This window comes from Danio rerio, chromosome 24 (assembly GCF_052040795.2).
Source record: "Danio rerio strain M-AB ecotype USA chromosome 24, GRCz13ab, whole genome shotgun sequence".
In the NCBI taxonomy this organism is placed as follows: Eukaryota; Metazoa; Chordata; class Actinopteri; order Cypriniformes; family Danionidae; genus Danio; species Danio rerio.
In genome coordinates this window covers 32179171-32205933 of record NC_141044.1, presented here as the reverse complement: position 1 = coordinate 32205933, position 26763 = coordinate 32179171, and the positions used below count along the sequence as shown (strand labels likewise).

Genomic DNA, 26763 nt, shown 5'->3' with positions numbered 1-26763 from the left:
TATTAACATACTGTAAACTGAGTAACTAAATCATTTTGACTGAGGTATGTCTTTAGAAAACTGAAAGTGTACTGCTGACGATATGAACTGACTTTGCCATCTGAATAAACATAAACAAAGAACACTGATCGCACACTTACCCAATCTGTAGAGACAGAATAATCAACACAAACTGGAACTGCATCTTTTTTAAAAGGAGAAGAGTGGCAAATACGGATTTCACGATTTCCAGATGCGAATAGCTCCCGGGTAAAAAATGTTCCCTACAAACGTATTTTTGTCGCGTGTTAGCAGAGCACTGTAATCCACACGTAAATCCAGCTGCGCTCTCATAGCGGGGAATTGAAAACAAAACTTTTGTTGCAGCACATAACACATGACGACCCATGTCACTGAACAATTCTTCTTCATCCAATTGTTTTAATTACAGTTGGCAACACAACGTGGTGTCTCTCTGCAATCTGAACACTCTAACAGGTAAAAAGCTATCATGCATATTAATGAAGGTGCAACTCATTCACAATAGAGCACAGGTGTCAAACTCAGTTCCAAAAGGGCCGCAGCTCTGCACAGTTTAGTTCCAACCCTAATTAAACACACCTGATCAAACTAATTGAGTCCTTCAGGCTTGTTTGAAACCTACAGGTAAGTGTGTTGAAGCAGGGTTGGAACTAAACTGTGCAGGGCTTCGGCCCTCCAGGAATTGAGTTTGACAACCCTGCAATAGAGCGTGCTGATTGGTTCAAACCAAGTCTTTCTCTTGAATTAATGATGAAAGCTCAAAGACATCACAGTGTACCCGCAGGTACAGACAGCCAGTCTACATGCTGTAATTCACACAAGGATCTAATCGCTGTGACTTTGCTTCTAAATTTCCTTTCAAACTTGAAAAACGAGTTTGGTCGAAATAACACAATAACCATGAATTTTCCCTTTTTAGTGAAATATTGGTGTCATAATAGTGTATTTAGCAATGTGAGACCCATATATGACTGTCAACATCTCAAAAAATGTGTTTCGTGATCCTTTAAGATTGGAAAATTCGACATCGGGAAAGTGTTAAAAACTAAATATATTCATTCATTCATTTTCTTTTCAGCTTAGTCCCTTTATAAGTCAGGGGTCGCCACAGCAGAATGAACCGCCAACTTATCCAGCATATGTTTTATGCAGTGGATGCCCCTTCAGCCGCAACCCAACACTGGAAAATTCCCATACACTATTGCATTCACACACATAAATTCACCTATAGCACAAATCTTTACCGGGAAACCTGAGCACCTAAAGAAAACCCACACGAACAAGAGGAGAACATGCAAACTCCACATAGAAATGCCAACTGACCCAGTCAGGGCTTGAACTAGCGACCTTTTTGCTGTGAGGTGATTGTGCAACCCACTGCGCCACCGTGACACTCTAAAAATGAACTAAATAAAAAATGAATAAATTATTTTCTTTGCTAAATTGTTTTGTACGGTATATGGCTTTTAGGTGTGAAATCTTGGACACACATTAATTAGCAGACACATTCAAAGAGTCAGTAACCCTGCCATCGCCTCAATTAGAGCAGAAAACAGCTAATTAGTGCTAATTATTAAAATGTTTTCACTGTCATGACTGCTTTTATGACATTTAGCAACTGTTTCTTCACTTTTAATCACGTCAACACCTCTCACATTAAGCTAAATGATGCACACTTAGCTTGTGATTTTTTTTTTTGCTAGCCGTTTTTCACAGTGTTAAGTGTGTGTTTGGTCTCTTACGGTCTCTTACAAGTCACAGTTGTGGCAGTGTGGAATGTGCAGGGTCAAAATGAGTTAAAGCTGTAAATAATGACCTACAATGGGTCGATTGACAGGTGATATTGAATTGCACTGGTTCTTGGTACGGAGGAGGCCCAACATATCTTAAACGTTTGTTTGCTTTGTGGGATTGAGAAGTCACTGGGGGAAGGGAATAATTTTTTCGCATAACATTGTTGCTTAAATTGCTTTAGTATTTTTTATTTAAATTGTTGTTGGTGTTGTGATATTATATTGAACTGACCATTGTATATATATAAAATTCCCACACTTAGCAGATTCAAGGACTTTCTATGCTGTTTTAAAGCACCATTCATTTTAAAACACGCACCATAAGTAGCGCCATGAAAGCACTTAACATTTTATTTATTCATTTTCCTTAGTCCCATTGTTAATCTGGGGTCGCCACAGCGGAATGAACCACCACTTAACATTTCACTTACATGTAATATTTACTTTGAATCATTTTTAAAAAAATGGACCATTTTGAAAAAAGTCATGTTTAAAGAACTTTAATAAAATTTGTTGATACATTTGGCTAATAATTATGACTTTAACTGTATATATATATATATATATATATATATATATATATATATATATATATATATATATATATATATATATATATATATATATATATAATTATTATTATTATTATTATTATTATTATTATTATTATTATTATTATTATTATTAATATAGTTATTCACTCTGCTGTGACTTTTTTGTGACTTTTTTCTCAAGTGTTCTTACTTTTTAAACCAAATAGTTTCAACAAATAATTTCTAATAACTTTTTTTGTCGTTGTCATTTTGATAGCACATAATGTTTTACTAAATATTTAGCAAAATACTAGTTTTCACCTATTTTTATTCTAAGCAAACTGAAATAGGACTTTCTTTAGTACAAAAATATAATCAGAAACACTGTAAACAAAAAACAACAACATAGGAAATATTTGAACAACAGGCAACACGGTGGCTTAGTGGTTAGCACTGTTGCCTCACAGCCAGAAGGTCGCTGGTTCGAGTCCCGGCTCGGTCAGTTGGCATTTCTGTGTGAAGTTTGCATGTTCTTCCCCTGTTGGTATGGATTTCCTCCGGGTGCTGTGCATGGTTTCCCCCACAGTCCAAAGACAAGCGCTATTGGTGAATTGAATAAACTAAGTTGGCCGCATGTTTTTGTGTGAATAAGAGTGTATGGGTGTTTCCCAGTACTGGGTTGCAGCTGGAAGGACATTTGCAGTGTAAAACATATGCTGAATAGGGTGGTGGTTCATTCCGCTGTGGTGACCCATGATGAATAAAGGGACTAAGCCAAAGGAAATTGAATAAATGAATATTTGAAAATAATACAAATATAATGATTTTCTCTTCAACTCTATATGTAATATTTATTATAATATTCACAATTGACTAAACTTTGGTCATAAAAGTGGTCATAAAATGTATTTATATGCATGTATACAAGTATTTTCATGTTGGATAGATTTTTCATTTTGTACCTTTTGGTCTTTAAATCAGCATATATAAATGAAAAGCTATGAGAGGTATTCCCACTATGTAGATGTGGCATGTCATCTGGGAGTTCTGTGCTTGGAAACACTGAGTTCTCTGTGTGTGAGCATAACGCTTTGACTGTTCCCACTGTATGACTACTTCTGAAGTGTATTTTTGGGAAATATGGAGGAAATACCTGGTCAGACCCATAGGAGCGACATCCCTTACTCACCCTGGATGAATTAACACTTTGTAAAGCCAGTAACGGAGCCTTTGATTTTTGCAGTGAGTTTGAAATATCACAATGTGTGATATATTTTGCAGGATAGTGGCCCAAAAAGGATATTAAATGACATATAGGTTAGATTACTATAGTTATTTGTACGTCTTGTTATGAATAAGTATCATTCTTTAAATCATTCCAGCTTATTGTAACATATTTATTTAAACATTTAATGACATGGCAATTCTAGCCGGTAATTTAAATTTAATTTAATCAATTAGACCTTTTGAATCATTAAAATACATTATAATGTTTTATTTTTATTTATCAAATCAAGTATAAATATGTAAAATGACAATTTTAAAATATAATTTAAGCAGTTAGACGCTTTGAACCATTAAAAATACATGAAAATACAATGTAATATTTAATTTTTAATTATCAAAGCAAGTATATATATATTTAAAAGGGCAATTTTAAATTAAATGTAGTTTAATCAATTAGATGTCTTGAATCATTAAAAATACATAAAAATACAACATAATATTTATTTATTTTTATTTATTAAAGCAAGTATAAATATTTAAAATGGCAATAAAAAATAAATAAAATTTTATTTAATCAATTTGACGTTTTTGAATCATTATAAATACATAAACATACTATTATTTTATATTTTAATTATTAAAGCAAGTATAAATATTTAAAATGGCAATTATAAATTAAATAACGTTTATTTATATCAAGTACATGCTTTGAATAATTAAAAAATACAAAAAAATACAAAATAATATATATTTTTTTTAAATATCAAAGAAAAATGTTTTGAATGCCAGTTTTCAAATGCCACAATATTCAATTAGATGTTTTGAATCATTAAAAATACATAAAAATACAGTATATTATTTTGTTTTTTAATGATCAAAACAAGTATAAATATTTAAAATGTCAATTTTAAATTAAATACAGTTTTATTTTAATCATTTAGACATGTTGAATCATTAAAAATACATAAACAATCTTTTAGTATATAAATCAATAATTATTGTTTTAATTATGCTTGACAAGATTATTTTAGTACATAAACAACTTGACATTGACAACTTGACGTTACACTGACTTACATTTTAGTGTGTGTACAAAATAAAATGTGGTAAAAATGTCTAATTTACTTATTTTTTACTCAGACAAAAAACACAAACACATTCTAAAGGGAGGAAAATGATAGGCGTATACTTGGGAAAAATAAATAAATAAAAAATAAAAACGGCTTAAAATCACTCTTGTCCACGCTGCATTTCCTGAACGAGCTGTTGCATTGGTCATTGACACACTTTGAATGGCAGTCTAAACACCCAGGTTGCTCACATAATTACTATTTTGACTGTGAGGTGAGGAAATTGACCGCAGCTAATAGTGTTGGGTGTGTATTCAGGCCGGTCAGTTCCCGGCTCTAGGCTTCATACATCAAAGGTCACTGCTTCTTTTGTTTCTGATTTGGTGTTCGCAATCATCTGCTCCCTCCAGGTTCTGTAATTACAGCAGTCAAGTACAATTAAATGACTGCAGAATATTGACCAAATTCTCTTATGCTGTAAAGCTGAGGCATTATGGCACTTAATGAAAGGTTTCCAGCTGTGCTACGTTGCTATTTGTTTCGTTTACTGTATGCTCATGCTGGGGGTCTGCATCTTAAATAGTGTTTTGCAACAGACAATCTTGCGTTTTAGTATAAAGTTGAGATGTTTACACATGACTCATTGGCCATTAGCGAAATGCTGTGGGGTGATGCTATTGGCTCATGTTTTTGGTTCATTACATAGATTTTCCAGAACATTTTACATAGGTTTCCACATTCTGGATTGTAAAAGGAAGTTAAATACTGTATCTTACACAATAAGAGAGAAAAATCGATGTAAATTCCATTTAGAGCAATAGCAAGTCTCTATAAAGGTTGGAACTGTGTGATAGATTGTGAGTAAATTTACATTTGCATAAGTATGGATGGTTGTTTTCGCTAAATAAAAATCTGGATTGTTATTGTAATTGCAACATTTTGTCAGTTTATCAATTTCCGAAGTCAGAAATGCTAGATTTCTGGAAAAGGAATTCTGAGAATAATAATAATAAAAAAGATTTGCACAATTTGAACTGGGAATTCTGAAAAAAATAAGCCTGAGTTGTAAGAGGTAAATGAAACATTTTAGGAACGGATGCAGAATTGAGATGTAGACTTTTTTTTTTTTTAATTTTAAGGGAAAAAACTCAATCAAGAGTTATAAACTCTAAATTTAGAGGGGGAAATAGCAGAATTGTGAAATGTACAGTGGCTGAACTCTGAAGAAAGTTGAAATTGTGAAATATACACTGAATTCTGAGGGAAATTTGGGATTATGAGATGAACAGCAGCTGAATTCTGAGGAAAAAAATCAGAATTGTAAAATGTAAACTGAATTCTGTGAAAAAAAACTTGTGAGCTGTAGCTGATTTCTCTGGGGAAAAAATAATTGTGGAAGGGAAACTGAATTCTTAGGGAAATCTAGAATTATAAGGAAAAAGTCTGTATTGCAAGTTGGAATTGCAAGCTGAAATCTGAGGAACAAAAATCAGAATAATGTACAGTAGCTGAATTTTGAAGAAAACGGTAACAATTGTGAGATGTAGAGGAATTCTGAAGAAAAAAGTCAGAATTGCGATATGTAAACTAATTCTGAGAAGACAAAGTCGGAATTGAGAGATGTACAACAACTGAATTTTTAGGAAAAAGGTTAGAATTATGAGATGAACGGCAGCTGAATTCTGACAAAAAGTTGGAATTACAAGATGTACAGTAGCTGTATTTTGAGAAAAAAAAAGTCAAAATTTCAAGATGTAAACTGAATTCTGTGGAGAAAAAGTCAGTATTGTGAAATGTAAACTGAATTCTGAAGGAAAATTGGATTTATGAGATAAACAGCAGCTGAATCCGGAGGAAAAAAGTCAATACTGTGAGACATAAATTGAATTCTGATTAAAAAAGTCTCAAGTGTGAGATGTAGTTGAATTGCAAAATAGAAACAGAATACTGAGGGGAACACTTTGGGATTGCATGATATACAGCAGCTCAATTCTGAGAAAAAAGTTTGAATTGTGAGATGTACACAGAATCGTGATGTATAAACTGAGTTCTGAGAGAAAAAGTCAGAATTGCAAGATGTACAGCAGCTGAATTCTGAGGGGAAAATGTCTGAATTGTGATATATATATACTGAATTCTGAGGGAAAAAGCCAGAATTGCAAGATGTACAGCAGTTGAATTCTGCCAAAAAAAAAGTCAGAATTGTGAGATGTAAACCGAATTCTGAAGGAAATTTGGAATTATGATATGTAATTTTGCAGTTGCAAAAAAAAATCTTAATTGTTGCATGAATAACCAGTTGTTTATTTTGTGGTGAAATCAAAATTCCATACAATTCAGACATAGACTGGAGTGATTTCAATAACTTTATTACCACATTAACAAAATGCAGGGTGGTCTTGATCTTTCTAAACTACTTGCTTCAGTTTGTTTGGATTGATTCATTTTACCTATTCATGCAAATCTTAGTCAAAATGAGCTCTGCATTGTCCAGAGGGTTGTTAAAGGTGTGTGTGTTTGACAAATGAGGTAATATATGTCGCTTTTATTCAGCCACTTAATCTGGCTCCAGGCTTTAATGCCAAACCTGCTTTTTGGGGCCAATCCTGGCTTACGTGGTCTGGTAATTGCACTGTATGTAACAGAGCCAACATGTGGTCAATGCAGGCACAGATTGGAATAACTTTTCTGCAACAAGTGTGTGATTAACAACAAGTAGTGATGTCGTTTGTTTTTAATGAATTATGATGCAGGAATTGGAAGGTCGATATTAAAGAGCCCCTATTATGCATTAAAAAAGGTCATATGTTGGTTTTGGGGGTCTCCAACAACAGGCTGATATGCATGCAAGGTCAAAAAACACTTTTCATTTTATTATAATATGCATTTATTTTCACCTAATTATCCCAACGACTCCCATGTAATTTGTTCAACCATTCATTTGTTCCTTAGCATGATGCTAATCTGCACTGATTGGTCCAATGACCCAGTTTGTTGTGATTGGTCGACTGCGTTCAGCATGAGATAGACAGAAATGCCCACCATGGCTTATCAACGATTTTGAAGTAGTCAGAGTGCGTGTGTAGGAACAGCTGTGTAGGAATGTGTGTAGGAACGACAGACGGTGGCCCTAGCAACGACAAATGGCAGTGGATCGTTAGTTTTACGAACGCATTTAAATCGTGTTAATTTTTCAACCAGGTTTTGGACGCGATATGAGAATATAACGAGTTAACTAGATACAGTACAAGCTGCATGGAGCGATTGCAAGTAACAAAACACAATTAAGTACATAATTTGCTAGCTAGAGAAAACAAGGAGACAACGATTTTAATTGCACTTACTTACACTTGTGAAATAGAGGAAGAAACTAATCCCTGAACTGTGTACTGTAAAGTTCCTGTCAAGCTCTGACAAAGTCCCACACATCAATAGTCTTTTCTGATCCTTCATTTAACAAACGGCTGATGAATCCCCCATTGTAAGCATGTAGATCGCTGAAGCACTCATCAGAAAAATGACGGGAACACAGCGCAAGGCTGGGGCTATAATGCTGAGGTATTGTTGCAAAAATAAACTTCAACCACTGACTCTACACAGCCTCATCTTTGGGTAGGGAAAATAACACAAACTTTCCCTCAAACATCAGAGCACAGCGTCGTCATGACTAGATTCAACCGGGATCTGCTACAGTGTTTGTCTTTTTCTTTGTCTTTCTACAGTGTTTGTGACCACTATGAGTCTACTCTTTCATAGATGATCCAATAGTTTTAAACATGGTGCACTTTCAGATTTAAGTCTTAGCTGGATATTTTATTTCACTTTGAGCTGTTACACACTGCATGGAAGGTCATTTTTCAAAACCCATAATAGAGGCTTTTTAAAGGGTTTGCTCGCCCTACATTATGATAATTTATTGTCCCTTGAGTATTTTACATTATTGTGGAGTTTTGGTCCTGAATGTATAGTTTATATAAAATATTGATGAGAAATGTAGTTTGAATGAGGGCACTCGTTAAAATAATCAATGAAATATCCCTGAAGGTTTACTGGGATTATTGCAAGACACAATAAAATAAAATAAAATAAAATAAAATAAAATAAAATAAAATAAAATAAAATAAAATAAAATAAAATGACATGACATGACATGACATGACATGACATGACATGACATGACATGACATGACATGACATGACATGACATGAAATGAAATGAAATGAAATAAAATAAAATCTTTGTTTTATTTTATGAAATTGTCGTTATTGTAGTTTCTAATTCAACAAAACTTATTTTCAGCAAAACAACATACATATTACTCAAAACGTTTTTATTTTTTTTACTCAAAGTTAAGTTCACTTGCATAAATGTTTGCTTTTAAGTTTAAAATTTTGTTTTGTTTTGTCAATATGGGTTCACATTCATGCTAATCACAAAACTAAATTGTGTGTGGGACATGAGGGGAAAGCTAAATATATTTTACAAGCTTTTTTTTACACTAATAAAACTTTATGGACAACTAAAAGCTTTATGAGTGTTACAAAAATGCCTGTATATTCTTTAAACACTCAAATTTTGTGTGCATTATGAAAAATCAACACAAGAAGGTATTACATTCCTGTCATCAAAATAAAAAAAAAATCTCATTTTATTTTCATAAATTAAATATTAGCAGTTTGAAAGGTGGTATTTTGTTGTAAAAAGGAGGTCAAGCATCCCCTATTTTACTATGGGCACACCTGAGCATTTTGCTGTTTATACAGTTGAGTTTACAGAGAGTGGTGTAAAAATACACACACACACACACATACATGCTCCTAACAAGTCTAAGCCTGCAGTTTTTTAGTGGTTGCCTTGCTGCAAAATCAGTCTCTTTCTTTCTCTCTCTCCGTGACAGAGCCAAGAAGAGACCTCAGGTTTGAACACATCCCCCAGATTTACATGGGCTTCGATGTAAAACGATCATATGAACACAATCCTCATCACAGCCCCACGTCATCCTGTGTTCATCCAGTTCAAAGACAAAAACCTGCATCTGTCAGTTTCCGCATTAAGATTTTACCTAAAAATGACTGTAATTTAGAACTAATAATTTTTCTGTCTTGTTTTGATGGCCTCATTGAAACTGAATATTGTTTGAATTGGTATGGCAACTTGTAATGCTCAATGCACCCTTATCACAAGACAGTTATGACAGGTATCCTTCAAAGTTTTTATTTCTTTGATTAAAAAAGCATTATTAACATTTCTTTATATTTATGTTTGCATTATATCATCTCAGCATCAAATTACAAAAAGGGTGTTATCGCTTATGCAAGGCATTTCTAATGCAGTGTCTAGAGGGCAGGACTGTAAATTTGACGTTGCTTTCTATGTATAGTTGAAGTCAGAATTATTAGCCCTCCTGAATTATAAGCCCTCCTGTTTGTTTGTTTTTTACCCCAATTTCTGTTTAACTGAGAATTTTTTTTTTTTTTCAAACACATTTCTAAACATAATAGTTTTAATAACTCATTTCTAATAACTGATTTCTTTCTTCTTTGCCTTGATGACAGTACATAATATTTGACTAGATATTGTTCAAGACACTTCTAAACAGCTTAAATTGACATTTAAAGGCTTAACCAGGTTAACTAGGCAGGTTAGGGTAATTAGGCAAGTTATTGTATAATAATGGTTTGTTCTGTAGACTATCGAAAAAAAAAATAGCTTAAAGGGGCTAATAATATTGACCTTAAAATGGATGTAAAAAAAAAAAATTGAGCCAAAATAAATCAAATAAGACTTTGCCCAGAAAAAAAATATATATTTTCAGACATACTGTGAAAATTTCCTTGATCTGTTAAAAACATAATTTAGGAAATATTTGAAAAAGAAGAAAAAAATACAAAGGGGGGCTAATAATTCTGACTTTAACTGTATATATTTGTAGTACTCTATGGGTTCATGATATGCAAATGCTCATTAATATGATTGGCTAACTGTTTTGGTTGCTTGCTGTTTAAGATTATGTCCTAAGACAGTATTGTGCCAACAAATGTATAAATGTATTGAAATCTACATACTTTATAGATGGACTTTGAAGGCTGTGATTAACTTAAAAATGTTAAACAGATCTGTGTGTTAACGAAAAACAGAGCACATAAACTCACTCGTCACTCGTATGGTGCAAGATTACGGTTGGATTCAGCATTCAGCATCATCTTATTTTCATTATTTCTGTATGTTTTGAATATTGCCATGCTTGTAAACAAATCCACGGAAAAGTTAAGTTAATAAAAGAACACGTTGGACCACTCTTTCCTAATGTTGGTGTAACCCCGTCGGTCCTACACCACCCAATCAGAGATGCGATCAAACAGGCAACTCTTTACATGGGAGTCAGTTGCACTAACAAGGAGGCTAAAGATCATGGCATCTAGCATCTTTAGAGGTCAGAAGACTGAGGTTTACCTGCACAGCATTTCACTAGCTGGCCTCTTTTACACTCACCCCACTAAACTTCACTCCCACCCGGGTCACGGCACCAAATGTACCAGTCCTACACCACCCAACCCGCTCAGAGCTGGAATCAAACCGGCGATTTTCCACATGGGAGTTCATTGCTCTTATTCATTGCTAAGCCATTATTTGTGTATTTTTGTGTATTTATCTGTTACTAGAGCACCTTTAAGGCTAATTTATACTTCAGCGTCAAGTACACGCTTATGCTACGGCGCAGCCTACGCGTGGATGCATAGCCCTCACCATGGCCGTCGGCGTCGCTGATCTGCACCTCTCAAAAAATGTAACTACACATCGCAATGACGCGTAGCGCAAGCTCTGTGATTGGCCAGCTTGGTATCGCTGACGAGTGTGGGCCGAGAGCCGCGCAAGCCCAGTGGAGGGATTGTTTACAAATGTGGAGTGCTGTGAAGGACTTTTGTTTTGTGTTTACCTCATAGTTAAAGTTGTTGCACGTCCGCCAGGTTCCTGCCTCAAAATGAGCAAATTTGAACCACTTGTACATTAAGAAAGCATTCAGAAAAAAAAATACCAGTGAAGAAACTCAACACAGAGGAACATAAACACCTCACTGCCAACAGGAGTGGGGTCACGCCGATCACTTGACGCAGAAGTATAAACCAGGCTTTAGAGGTCAGAGGAGTGAGGATTATCTGCACAGCTCTTCACTAGCTGCCTCTGCTACACTGGGATCTGAAAAGATTGCAATTTAAAAATAAGTGCTGCTAGTATAAATTTTATAAATTTTATACTAGCAAATTGTCTGATCGTGATACTGATTTTTATATATTTTTCATGCTTTTCTTTCTGGAAACCAGAAAAGAAATTGTATTTGAGGTTTATTTGCTTTTGAAGTGACTTTGTAGATGAGCCAAAAAAATAAATAAAAATAAATAAATCCAGTTGCTGATTGCGCATTTAAAACAAAAATTGTCGGATTCATTTTTTTTGCTGCTTTGTTATTGTGGGCAGAGCCAAACAGACAGTTATGTGGAATCAAGTCTTGACCATCTTTTCTGGAGTCGGACTTTCTATCAACTATTACATCACAAATCAGGCACATTTGAAACAATTTGTTTTTATAAGCTGTTTTCAGACTAACAAGATAGTTTTGTTCTGAAACTTGTTTTTCTATAGCACATTGACATTTACATGTCAAAAAATCGAGGGACTATTGATTTCTAGGTTCATGAGAAGTAAATTGTATTCTCATGCACTTAAGGATGTTTTTAATCACCAAACACCCATAATGAATGTATGGCAAGACACATATTCCACTCATCTCCATGTTAAACATGTGCTCTTTGTAGATGTGTGCATGTTTAACATGTTGTTGACCTGAAGGTTTTATGTACTGTTGCCCAACCATTGTTAGGCACATTTTATACGAGAGCAGACTTCCTTTGTGGGTTTCTGTTCCCAAGGTGTTTCGTGATGAAACATGTTTTATTTACCTGCTTATAAAGCAGCAATTTCCTGAACCTGTGTTTCTCATTGAGAAAGTTGTTGATGATTTGTTGTTTTGTTCCAACCCTGCCTTCCAGTCCTTATTTTTATACAATACACAGTCAATTTGATCGATTAATGTTTAATTTGTGTTAATGTTTCAGTAGTAATATTTCAGCACATGTATCTCATGTATTGCTCTGTTTTTGGTCTCCTCAGGGTGATATACAACAACTGCTGATTGTGGCTGACCCTAAAGCAGCTTACGACTACTGTGAACATTACAGCCCAGACTGTGACGTCCCTCACAAGGACACACTGCAGGCACAGGAGCCCGGAGAGGAGGTCAGTATATAGACCATGAGCCTTTTGGACTAGCTGACAGAGGAAATAGCATTTCCTTCAGTACTCAGAAGACTAAACGCTTCTGGACGTCTGACATGCTGTCGATACTTTTGACACCTACAGTCAAATGACTGGACGGACAGACTCATACTTTATTGTTGTTTTTCCACATGTTAGAATAATTGAAATAATATTATAGAATAAACTTTGAAAAACACAAACAAAAAGTGAAATATTACTGAAGTGCATGAATTATGTTGTAGCCAATAATATTACAGATAAAACTATATTGTTTTGAATGAAAAGCTTTCAAATGCATTTGTTATTAGTAGTATTGCTTTACTTGACAGATACTTTAATAGCATGTTTTCTTCATTTATTAGTATTATTAATAGTAGAACTCATCATAGTAGAAGATTTATAAACACACAAAATATTTTTAGAACTTGATGAGTGGCGAACAAATAAATTGAGATTTATTTTTGTGATTTTTAATTTATTATTAATAATTAATAGAAAAAACCTCATAACAAATTAGGGCTACTTACCAAAACTAGACTGTAAAATAAAATAAAATAAATAAATTAAAACAAAACAAAACAAAACAAAACAAAACAAAACAAAACAAAACAAAACAAAACAAAACAAAACAAAATTAAGTTAAAATTAAATTAAATTAAATTAAATTAAATTAAATTAAATTAAATTAAATTAAATTAAATTAAATTGAATTGAATTGAATTGAATTGAATTGAATTGAATTGAATTGAATTAAATTAAATTAAATTAAATTAAATCTCATACAAAGATTAGGGCTACTCACTAAAACTAGACTGCAAAATAAAAATAATAAATAAATAAATAAATAAATAAATAAATAAATAAATAAAAATAAAGCTTGGCATAACAAATAGAAAACACAAAATGCAGCGTAAAAAAATAGAAGTTAGCAAGATAAATTTAATAAAAATAAATAAAATAAAATAAAATAAAATTTTGCATTGGTACTCACCAAAACTAGACAGCAAAATAAAATAAAATAAAAATAGAAAATAGCATGATGAATGTATTAAAATATAGTACAACAAAATAAACAAATAATAAAAATAAAAAATATATAATAAACTAATTTAATGTAAAATAATTTACATAAAGTGAATTTTGAAAGGTACTGTAAAACACATTTCATCAACTCAATGCATACTAATTATAATAAAGTAAAATAAAGTATTGAATAATAATGCATAAAAAAATATACCAGGTTACAGTCACTCTTTCAACCAATGGCAACGTATGCAAGACATTTTGACACATTACGTCTTGCTAAAACAGGGAGAGGGTCAGTTCCAGAATGTGAGAAATGAATAACCCTTTCTCTCACATTGTACGTGTCTGAAATGCTTTGCTCATAAATCAGCCTGAATGAGGTCCGACTCAGTACTGAGTGATCACCAGCCATGAAGAGACCCAGATCATCAGCGCAGCGGCTGTTTTATGAGCTCTTATGCTGGATGAGGATTAACATATACTTGTGTTTGATGGATGAAGCCCTGGAGTGCTCCACTCCAATGGCTTTATCAGCTTTCCTGCTCCTCTGACAGCCGTTATTTGTGTTCAAGGAGCAGAGAAAATGCTATGCCTTACTGACCAGAAATCTAGTAAACCATTCATTCATAAATTAAAAGGTGTTATCATTGATGAATGGGCAACACTTTACAATATTAGTTAATATTAGGTAATACATTTATTAACATGAACAATACAATAATTACAGTATTTATGCATGTTTGTTAATGAAAATAAAGTAATTTGTTGTCTGTTCATGTTAACTCACAGTGCATTAGCTAATGTTAACAAGCTTTAATAATGCATTAGTAAATATTGAACTTACTAATAAAGGCTGTACATGTTTTCAACAGCAGAATCTAACGGTATTTATCATTATTAACCTCATTTTAATATTCAAAACTTAACAATTAACATCTGTATGAGTCTAATTATGAAGTATTTGAGATATAAAATCAGCTATTCCACCACAATTTCCTACTTTAATGTAAAAAAAAATTTTTTTACAGCTTTTTAAGACTTTACCCTTGATTCTACTTTGGCGTCAGAAGGCAGATTGGATTTTACACACAAGTAAAGATGAGAAATGAAGAAGGCAGCTAACATATGGTTGTTATCTCCTTTTACAGGGCATTAAACACCCATCTATATATCAGAAAAAGTACATCGTATGTTGTACATTACTTTAATTAATGCAATGTGTGCTGAACTCACACACACACACACACACACACACACACACACACACACACACACACACACACACACACACACACACACACACACACAATCTGAGAACTTTTGCTTCATTTTTAGAGATTTTTTTTAAATGACAACACTCATGATTTATATTCAAAATAATGTAAACATCTAATTCATCAGCACTGTATAAAACCAACTATACAGTACAGTATATCTAACCATTAAAATATGTAATACACCCTCGGGTAGATTACATTAATGCATGTGTTTTGCTTTGCTAACCTCTTTGTCATCCTCTCCCTATGTGCAGTACACAACTCCTGTTGAATATGGTGATTTATATGATTATTACGAGGGAGGCACACCCACAGCGACTGATGAGTTTTCTGAGCCGCAGGTAAATGCAGGAATGTGGGATGTATGTGTTTTCCTCCTTTTTTGTTCTATATATTTGTATTACGGGCAGAAGTATGTGGCTTAGGGTTTGTTTGGATCAATCAATCCTGCTGTGGTATTGAAATAAAAGGTATATTTGAGAAGATTATATGGTTTTATGGCAGATTTGAAGCACCTGTTGGTTAACTTAAATAACCAGACCCATACATTACTACAGGGATTCACATACTTTTGCCCATCTATAGTGTATGTTGTCTGTTTGTGTTTTTACATCTGTAAATCTAGTGTTAAGAGAAAGAAATCAAATGTGGGTTGCCTGGGTGTATTTTATGGTAATATAGCAAGCTGTTTAAGATTTAATTAATAGGGATGCATCAAATTTTCGAGCACTCAACATTATCAGGTGAAAATTGCATTTTTGGTAATACAGTGAAAAAGAATATGAGCAGAAAAGAAGCTATGCTGATCAGCAGTGTTTGGCACGCTAGTTTACTTTCCTTCCAGCCATAGTCACTGCATGGTGTGAAGCAGCTTTCATACTGGAAGCGGAAAGCTCTGCGCTATGAAACCTATTCATTTCAATGGACCAAAAGGATGGTTTTGTTGTTATATTTAACCAAAAGTGCAAGAGCAGCATTGCATTGGTGGCTAGACGCCAGGTTAAATTTATTATTCTGCTGTGTATATTCCACTCAAGTGCCAATACAGTTATCTGTTCACTTAACACACGCTCAATGGAAAAAGCAAAGCACTCAAATTATGCACTGACAGGACATTTTTATACTTTTATACTTGTTCATGCTGTTTGCAGTAGCACAACACTGGTAAAATGACCCCTCTTGATTTGTTCACTCTTAATAAAATGTGGTTATTTTATTAGCTTGTGTTTAAAAAAAAAACAAAAAAACAGTATCATTTAGGTTATAAGTTAAATTTAAAGTTATTTACATTTAAATTGCTTGTTATAAAACATTCAGTTTACGTTTTCCACTGAGTGCATCCAGAGTTTTCGGTTTCGACCTAGAATTTTAATTTCAGTGCATCCCTATAAAATACACAGGCAAAAAAAATGATTAATATCAAAATGCAAACAGCGCCCTCTGGTGGATTTGTCATGGCAATGCTGGTAAATTGACGATGTCTCAACTCGTTCACTGTCAATAAAAAATTTATTAGCTTTTTAAAACAATATAATTTAAGTTGTCAAGTTAAGTTAAAGTTACTTAAATTTAAAAGTACTTATTACTAAACATTTTCACTTTTCATGCATTCAGAATTTCGGTTTCGGCTCTGAAATTTAATTTCAGTTCATCCCTACAAAATACACAAGCAAAAAATAATTAATACCAAATTGTAGACAGCGCCCTCTGGTGGATTTGTCATCTGAAATGTGCAATGAAACTTACCTATAGTAACATATTTTACATTTCATAAAGATGTAGGCTGAGGGACATATTTCCAGTTAGTCTGGGCTGTAAATAGTGTTGTAACTTAATTTTTTTTCAATGAATGATCTTTGAGTTTTTCATGTAACCCACATTTGACAAATAAGAACAGGCTCTCATTTCCCTTCTAATGCAAATAATTTGATGTGTCTTTTCCCCCCCTCACCATAACCTTTTTCCAGAGAGTGAAACGTAGTGTCTCCATGAAATCCAAGAGGACAAAAAAGTCCCCTAAATCTTTTGCCAAACCCTATAAGTACCCGGAGCCAAAACAGGCTAAAAAGTTAGTGCCTAAGAAGAAGAGATATGGATACCTGCCACCAACACCAAGACAAGCCATTCTAGGGGTAATAGTACAAGTGTAGTCGATGTCAGAACCCATCAAGATCTCCTTTTTATTGAGGGAAATCTCTGATGATGGTCTGAGAGAGTCATCCGTATATTCTTTTGCTAGGTGCCGTCTCTGCGGATCACTTATGGAAACTGCTTGAACTGTGTTAATTCCTCCTTTCTTATCTTCTTCCTCTTTCCTTTTCACTTTGAAACTTGCTGTAGTCTAACAATGTAGATGGAGAGTACTATACAGACAGTGAACTTGACTACGGAACAGTAGATGCTTCCAAAACGCCTGTCGCAACCACTGGACCAAACAAGGTAATCATTTGGTTATTTACTCTAAGAATGGGGCGAGGGTCACTAATGTGGGAGAAAACAAGGAAAAATCCTGGAGCATGAGGAAGTATTTGAAATGAAATGACAAAACAATTTGAGGAAATTGTTCTGCGCTTTTGAGTGTCACTGCAAGGGAACTGTTCCATCCACATGAAGCTGATATTCACTATAAAAACGCTAAGATCTAAATTTAGGCTCTCTGCTTCCTGTGATGTGAAACTTCAGACACGGCGAGAATATCAAGCAGATATCTCTCAATGGATTTTCAGCTTCCTGTTGTGGATATCAATGATGGTTAAGTTTGCATTCAGGAACAACACGTTTTTGTATGATTCAATGATTTAAATGGATAGTTCACACAAAAAAATCTAATTTACTTTCTATTTATTTAAGTGGTTCCAAACCTTTTCGAGTTTATTGATCGATTCGGAATTTAGCTGAAAAACTTTAATCATTGACTTCCAAAGTAAGAAAACAAATACTATGGAAGTCAACGGTTACAGATTTTCTTTCTTTTACTTTTCCAAAGAAAAAATAAACTCAAAACAGTTTTGGAAAACTTAATGGGAACAAAATGGCATAACTTTCAGTTTTAGGTGAACTACCCAATTAATCAGACGAATCAATCAATCAATCAATCAATCAATCAATCAATCAATCAATCAATCAATCAATCAATCAATCAATCAATCAAACAGTCAGTCAGTCAGTCTGTCTGTCTGTCTGTCTGTCTATCTATCTATCCATGTATGTATATATTTATCTGTTTGTCTATCTATCTATCTATCTATCTGTCTGTCTGTCTGTCTGTCTGTCTGTCTGTCTGTCTGTCTATCTATCTATCTATCCACCATCCATCCATCCATCCATTTAATTAAGAAATTTTTGATTGAGATTTGGAACTGATTGCTTGAACTACCATTGATAGGATGGCAAGTCCCATTCAAAACAGTTCTCTCAATAAGTGACACACATAAAAGCTGATGTTAAACGAACATCAAATTCGCTGCTAGAATGGTTGAATAGTTCTGGTACTAGTTAGCGCTATTACAGCCATTTTCTTTAGATGCATTGACCAGTTCTGTGTTTATCGTGGATTGTGCAGATATATAATGATTATGTTTTATTTTGTGGAAAATGTGGTAAGCAGAGTTGTTATCAAATGCAGAGCTGCTTAGGTTACATTTGACCTGTTTCTGCATTTGATCACATAATTATCACAATAGTTTTGTGTTTTCTTTTTTTATAAACACTGCAGTGTGATATGTTTCTGTCTTTGTTTTTCCACCTCTAAACATAATACAGCTTTACCATTATGCTTATTGTGGAAAAAAAGACAGATTTGGTTGTGTGATTATTAAATTAGCAAACATAATCATGCTTTTTATTATTGAGTTAACACTTTTTCTGTCCTTTTGCAAATAACACAAATATTTGAAAATAAAAGATTGGCATTTAATACAAATTAGTTGTGAAATCTGAACTCAAATTGTTTTTATTACTCTATTTTTTTAACGAAAAAATGTTCACAGAATTTTTGTTTTAAAGCCTTTCTATATCAAGATACATTTAACTTGAACTTTTACAGAAATTAGTAGGGATGCTCCGATCAGGATTTTAGCCGCCGATAACGGATACCGAATCCTTATCATGGTGATCAGCAGATACCGAGTACCGATTATGATGCTCCGAGCTTTATAATGCATAAAGCACATTTCCCTCTATGTATGATCCTTAAGGGAAGATCTCACTTTACCTAAGACAATAAATGAAGGATGTTGCATATAATCCTATAAACATGTCTCATAAATATTTAGGTGTGAACATATCATGGCCAGAAGCAGCATTCATTCATTCATTTTACTTTGGCTTAGGCTATATATAATATACAGGAGCACTTGTGCGTCTTCCCCTGCATGTAAACTCATAAACAAACCGCTGTGATCGGTCCATGAGATCGGCCAGATTGGATTGGCGAGTACTGATCGAGTCATGAAATGTGATTATCGGCCGATACCGATCTTCGGCCAATCAATCAGAGCATCCCTAAACATTAGTTTTATTTTCTTTTATATTATAGTTAGTTTTTATTTTGATTAAATTTTATATTTTATTTTATTTAACTTTATTATTTTATTTCTTATTTAATTTTATTCATTTTTTATTTACTTTTAATTTAATTAGATTTATTTTTATTTAATTTATTTTTATTTAATTTAATTTAATTTAATTTTATTTATTTAATTTAATTTAATTTAATTTAATTTAATTTAATTTAATTTAATTTAATTTAATTTAATTTAATTTAATTTAATTTATCCAAAAAACTAAACTCGAGAAAGCTTGTCCATTTGCTTATAAAGTAATTATAGTTTATACTGAGCTAAAAAATACCTTGTGGCTTTATGTTTAAACATTTTAAGCCATTAAATCTCCATTACTATTTCCTATTGCTGTAAATTGTACAATGTGATTTACTTAACCAAATTTAATTAACGCCTTACACTCTCTTAATCCACCTATGAATCAATGCAATTCGAATCACTTCAATGGGACAAAGAAGTGTTACCTTGTTGCCAGCCAAAATCGATGGCCATTAATCATGCAATTCATTTTGCTCTTGCTTTGCTTTAGATACAGTAGTAATTGCTTTAACTGCTAAAACTAACATCCATCTTCCCTCCATTGCTCAAACTCCCTTCCGCCGCATTGCTTTGGGTGTAATAAGGCCATGGAAGAGGAGAATTTTGGTGATTATATCACCGAGACGGCCCAGGCTGGTCTGGATCCGACCGCTGCCTCAGAAGCTGTGCTGCCCAGTGGCACCGCTGACCCCATCGGAGTGGACTCGTATGACTTTAAGGAGTATGATCTTAAGGAATATGATGTGACTGGGCTTGACAAAAATCAGTATGAGTATGGGCCGTATGATGAGTTTGGCAATGTGGCTCCAAACCCAACATCCAATTACGAGGACAGTTTTGGGCCTGGGGTTGCGGCCGAAACCGACATCGCTGAAACAGACGTAAGTATTGAGCCCTGAAATGAGCGTGTCGTCCAAGCACTGGGATTGTTGGATATGGGAATCTAGCATGTGTTGTTGACTCTACAGTGTACTATTCTGCATGGGGTCTGTCCGTTTTATTCTCTCCTCTAGAATGCATTTCTTCTCTTTTATCCACATTAGTGTACTCTTTCTTTCGTCTCCATCACACTGATTCACAGAAAGCGTACACTCACTCTCATTCCTGAAAGTCACGGAGCTGCTGAACTCTGTGACTGTCAGCACCTTATCTCCAATACTGCCCCGGGACACGGCAATTACCCCATACCACAGACCCAGCTGTCTGTTCGGGCACACCCTTCTCCACCTCCTCCCCCTAAAGAAGAAGTTTGCAAGAGCAACCACTTTTCTCCTTTTCTCAATTGCAGAGAAGAATAAACATGCAAAATAATCCAAAAATAAACCCGCCAGACTTTAACATCTTCAGCATAACAGTCAATCATAGTTTACACGTCATGCATTCTGCACCGGCACTAACACTAACACTGTCTGTCTGACTTTCTATCTATTATATGTCTCTGTCTATCAGTCGGTTTATATATTTATACGTCTATCTATCTATCTATCTATCTATCTATCTATCTATCTATCTATCTATCTATCTATCTATCTATCTATCTATCTATCTATCTATCTATCTATCTATCTATCTATCTATCTATCTATCTATCTATCTCTTCATCTATTTATCCATCCATCCATCCATCCATCCCTGTCTGTCTGTCTGTCTATCCATCCATCCATCCATCCATCCATCCATCCATCCATCCATCCATCCATCCATCCATCCATCCATCCATCTATCTATCTATCTATCTATCTATCTATCTATCTATCTATCTATCTATCTATCTATCTATCTATCTATCTATCTATCTATCTATCTATCTATCTATCTATCTATCTATCTATCTATCTATCTATCTATCTCTTCATCTATTTATCCATCCATCCATCCATCCCTGTCTGTCTGTCTGCCTGCCTGTCTGTCTGTCTGTCTGTCTTTCTGTCTGCCTGTCTGCCTGTCTGTCTGTCTGTCTGTCTGTCTGTCTGTCTATCTATCTATCTATCTATCTATCTATCTATCTATCTATCTATCTATCTATCTATTTGTCTATCCATCCATCCATCCATCCATCCATCCATCCATCCATCCATCCATCCATCCATCCATCCATCCATCCATCCATCCATCCATCCATCCATCTATCTATCTATCTATCTATCTATCTATCTATCTATCTATCTATCTATTTGTCTATCCATCCATCCATCCATCCATCCATCCATCCATCCATCCATCCATCCATCCATCCATCCATCCATCCATCCATCCATCCATCCATCCATCCATCTATCTATCTATCTATCTATCTATCTATCTATCTATCTATCTATCTATCTATCTATCTATCTATCTATCTATCTATCTATCTATCTATCTATCTATCTATCTATCTATCTCTTCATCTATTTATCCATCCATCCATCCATCCCTGTCTGTCTGTCTGTCTGTCTGTCTGTCTGTCTGTCTGTCTGTCTATCTATCTATCTATCTATTTGTCTATCTATCCATCCATCCATCCATCCATCCATCCATCCATCCATCCATCCATCCATCCATCCATCCATCCATCCATCTATCTATCTATCTATCTATCTATCTATCTATCTATCTATCTATCTATCTATCTATCTATCTATCTATCTATCTATCTATCTATCTATCTATCTATCTATCTATCTATCTATCTATCTATCTATCTATGTCTGTCTGTCTGTCTGTCTGACCTGTATTGTGTGTTTTCAGCTGGGTGGAGGTGCTGCTCTTGGTCAGAAAGGTGAGAAAGGAGAGCCTGCAGTGATTGAACCAGTGAGTAAAAAGTGAATTTCTTATATGCATCAACATGGGGACGATATTAATCTGAGTTTATTACATAATTTGATCATGCAATCTGTCAGTAATTGTGATTTTGGTGTGATTCAAAGGGAATGCTGATCGAGGGACCTTCAGGACCACCTGGACCTGCTGTAAGCCACTAGCATATTTACCTGCATCAATTTTACTGTAACATTCAGTTTTCAACCCATGTGCTCTGACCAGAAAAAAAAATCACTAAGGTCTAATCTTTTGTTATTTGGCTTATCTTTACGCTCAAACCTATGTTTGTTTGTGCTGTCTTTGTCTTTAGGGTCTTCCAGGTCCTCCAGGTTTACAAGGCCCCCCTGGTTTGGCTGGAGATCCTGGTGACAGGGTAGGACTTTTTTTTCCCTCTCTGACTTTATGCTTTATTAATATCCGATTGAGTGGTTTCAGGACATTGACATGTTTAGTTGAGATTCAGGTCTTCATCTTCTGTCATATTTCAGCTTTAGTTTGTAGAAAGTGAATTTGTTATTGTCAGGGTTAAAATATTAATCAAAAAAACTTGAGTCTGAGAAAACTGTCAGTCCTGAGAAATCCTTGCATTCTGGAAGCTTAGAAAAGGCATAGATGGCTGTTGTAAACAGCAAGATGTGGAAGTGTCAGTAAACAGTACATAATGCTGATTTATTCTGAACAGGGTCATGGCAGATTCATGACCCTAAGGGCACATTTACACCCTCTGCGACACATTGAGTTTGCAGACATGGAACTATGGGCTACTTTATTTAGAAATACAGATCAAAGTGAGTTAGTGTTAGTGATGATGATGATGATGATGATTGCAATATACAGTTGAAGTCAGAATTATTAGCCCCCCTGAATTATTAGCCCCTGTTTATTTTTGTTCCCCAATTTATGTTTACCATAGAGAAGATTTTTTTCAATACATTTCTAAACATAATAGTTTTAATAACTGATTTCTAATAACTTATAAAACATTATTTAGGCGAGGCAGTGGCGCAGTAGGTAGTGCTGTTGCCTCACAGCAAAAAGGTCGCTGGGTCGCTGGTTCGAACCTCGGCTCAGTTGGCGTTTCTGTGTGGAGTTTGCATGTTCTCTCTGCCTTCGTGTGGGTTTCCTCCGGGTGCTCCGGTTTCCCCCACAGTCCAAAGACATGCGGTACAGGTGAATTGGGTAGGCTAAGTTGTCCGTAGTGTATGAGTGAATGTGTGTGTTGATGTTTCCTAGAGATGAGTTGCGGCTGGAAGGACATCCGCTGCGTAAAAACTTGCTGGATAAGTTGGCGGTTCATTCCACTGTGGCGACCCCGGATTAATAAAGGGACTAAGCCGACAAGAAAATTAATGAATGAATGAAAAAATAATTTATAAATTATTTATATTCATAAATAATGTATAATAACAATAATTTATTTTATCTTTGCCATGATGACAGTTAATAATATTTGACTAGATATTTTCCAAGACACTTCTAAACAGCTTAAAGTGACATTTAAAGGCTTAACTAGGTTAATTAGGTTAACTAGGCAGGTTAGGATAATTAGGCAAGTGTTTGTATAACGGTGGTTTGTTCTGTAGACTACGAAAAATATATATAGCTTAGGGGCTAATAATATTGACCTTAAAATGTTTTTAAAAAAATTAAAAACTGCTCTTATTCTAGCCAAAATAAAACAAATGGGACTTTCTCCAGAAGTAAAAATATTATCAGACATACTGTGAAAATTTCCTATATATATAAATATCCACATCAGAATAACCACAACATTTTTGAATAAATGCAGCGAAGTATTTTAATATAATATACAAAGCCATTGCTAACAAAGCATTTGGATCGGATTTGACCTTGAAAGTATCTATAAACATTTTGGTATAAAAAAAGACTTCCATAATAGACCACATTAGTTTTTCAGATTGTTTACAAATTTTTTTTCGGTAACATTCAAATATTATGGAAATGACACACAGTAATGGTTGGCTCATTTTGCCTCTTTTAGGTGTCAAAAAAAAATTGTAATACTTGTAAACTGACCTATACAATTATACTAGTATCAATTAAATTCATATAAAACATAATTTAGCTTTCCACTAAATCTAACATTATATGGTTAGATCATATTGATCCCTTGTTATTTATTTATTTACTTTATTTATGTAAGTAAAATACATGTATTGCTATTTTACACTGCTTATGTTGTTATGTTGAAAATGTATATGTAGGTTTCATACATTCAGACTATTTTTGGGCAGTCGTGTGTTATAACTTCAGATCTATTTAATTGAACTCACTTAATTTCAATGGGGATTATGTTCCTACATTTAATATAATGATATTTTCAAATAAATGTACTCATTAATGACATTTTAAAACAAGTCTATTTTTTATCAACATTGTATACATTGTAAATATGCTGTTAAATTGAAAACGTTTGTTTTTATCTACATTAACTTATTAAAGTCAAGTTACTTATTATATTATTATTATTATTGTTATTATTATTATTATTATTATTATTATTATTGTTGTTGTTGTTGTTGTTGTTATTATTGTTATTATTATGATTTTTATTATTATTATTATTATTATTATTATTATTATTATTATGTATCATTAAAGTCTGGCAATCCGAGGATAAATTTGTTTTATTTACATTACACGTCAAAATAAAAAAACAACTACAACTATATACCACACAGATGTATGCTAATGACATAAATAAAATACCTTACAGCAGAATATCCTTCAGCTGTAGACAGATAGTTCATTTGAATGAAAACAAAAGTAAAACACAGGACTGCTAGTGTATAAAATAAAGAAATGATAAATGATTTTAGACAAACTAAGCCCTGCGCACCTCAAAGGACATTTAATATGCTTAATTAGTGTTTACTGAACATCTTCACAAGCTAACCGTGCTGAAGGTGATACTTCTTTATAATTTGGACATAGTGGAAACAACAGGGAACCATCTGGACAGCCAAATAAAGTGTTGTTTAGGCACAAATAATTGTTACACAGTGTTTTTTCCCTCCCTGCGCTTATGAGCTAGAAAACCAATCGACTCAATGTCTTTAACTCAAGCTCACTTAACTGAAATCTAATGGAAGATTGGTCTGTTTAAATCCTTTGCTTTTCTCATTCCTCTCTTAGTACTTTCTCTTACCTGTGTGTTGTGAAGAAGTGTCAGGTTACTGATTTATTCTTTCTCTTCTCTGTCGCTCAGGGTCCTCCAGGCCGCGCTGGTCTTCCTGGAGCTGATGGTTTGCCAGGACCACCTGGAACTATGCTCATGCTGCCGGTAAGACCCTTATTGCAGGAAAAAAATATCAATAAATGTACAACACTTTCATTCAGGTACTCAGCAATAATACATTCAAATAATTGTATTTATGTAGAACTCTTTACAACATGCTGTTGTTTACTAGTGTTGTACAGTACAGAAAATACCAAGTAAAGTCACATTTGATTTTAATGTACAATTCAAGCAATTAGCAGACTATTAGAAGACTTTTAGCTCAATAAACTATTAAATAACTGCTTATTAATTACTAGTAATAAGCACGTAATAAGCCAGCGCACGCAAAAAAAAAAATAAATAAATACTTTGCTTCTTGTTGAAACTACTCTAAATTGGCTACATTTAGCATTTTTCATTTAACATTTTACATTTAGCTTTAAATAACTAAATTTAAATTGAGGTAAAACAACATCATTCTTAAGTTTTTATGGGGACAACTCAATTGTTTTTTGTTTAATCCACTTCCATTTGTAAAAACGATTAAGATAACAATTTGTGTTGGGACAACATGAAGGAATTGTATGGAACCCAGCATTTTTTACAGTGTAGTATATGGTGTGACTTACTACTTAAATTAAAGTGTTCTACAGTTATCTTAATGATTACTGCATGTTTTAATAGCATGTTTAGTCATAAAGCATTGAAAATGACGGTAACACTTTACACTTGTACACTACATTTATCCAAGTATTTATTAATCTTTGTTAATAAAAATACAGTTGTTCATTTGTTAGTTTATGTTAACTCGGTGCATTAATTAATGTTATCAAGCATTTTTCATTGTTTGTTCAT

General features: G+C 33.8%; 1 protein-coding gene across 10 annotated transcripts in view; it reads left to right on the top strand.

Annotated features, from left to right (window-relative positions):
• Nucleotides 1–26763, top strand: part of col11a1a (collagen, type XI, alpha 1a) — a 135650-nt gene that overhangs the window by 23936 nt on the left and 84951 nt on the right. For 2 of the 10 annotated variants that reach the window (XM_087308788.1, XM_087308787.1), the window contains exons 5-12: nt 12815–12940; nt 15519–15605; nt 17605–17703; nt 20450–20746; nt 22596–22658; nt 22775–22816; nt 22978–23040; nt 25897–25971. In XM_087308788.1, coding sequence (XP_087164914.1) covers nt 12815–12940; nt 15519–15605; nt 17605–17703; nt 20450–20746; nt 22596–22658; nt 22775–22816; nt 22978–23040; nt 25897–25971 — 852 coding nt within the window. 10 annotated transcript variants of the gene reach the window in all.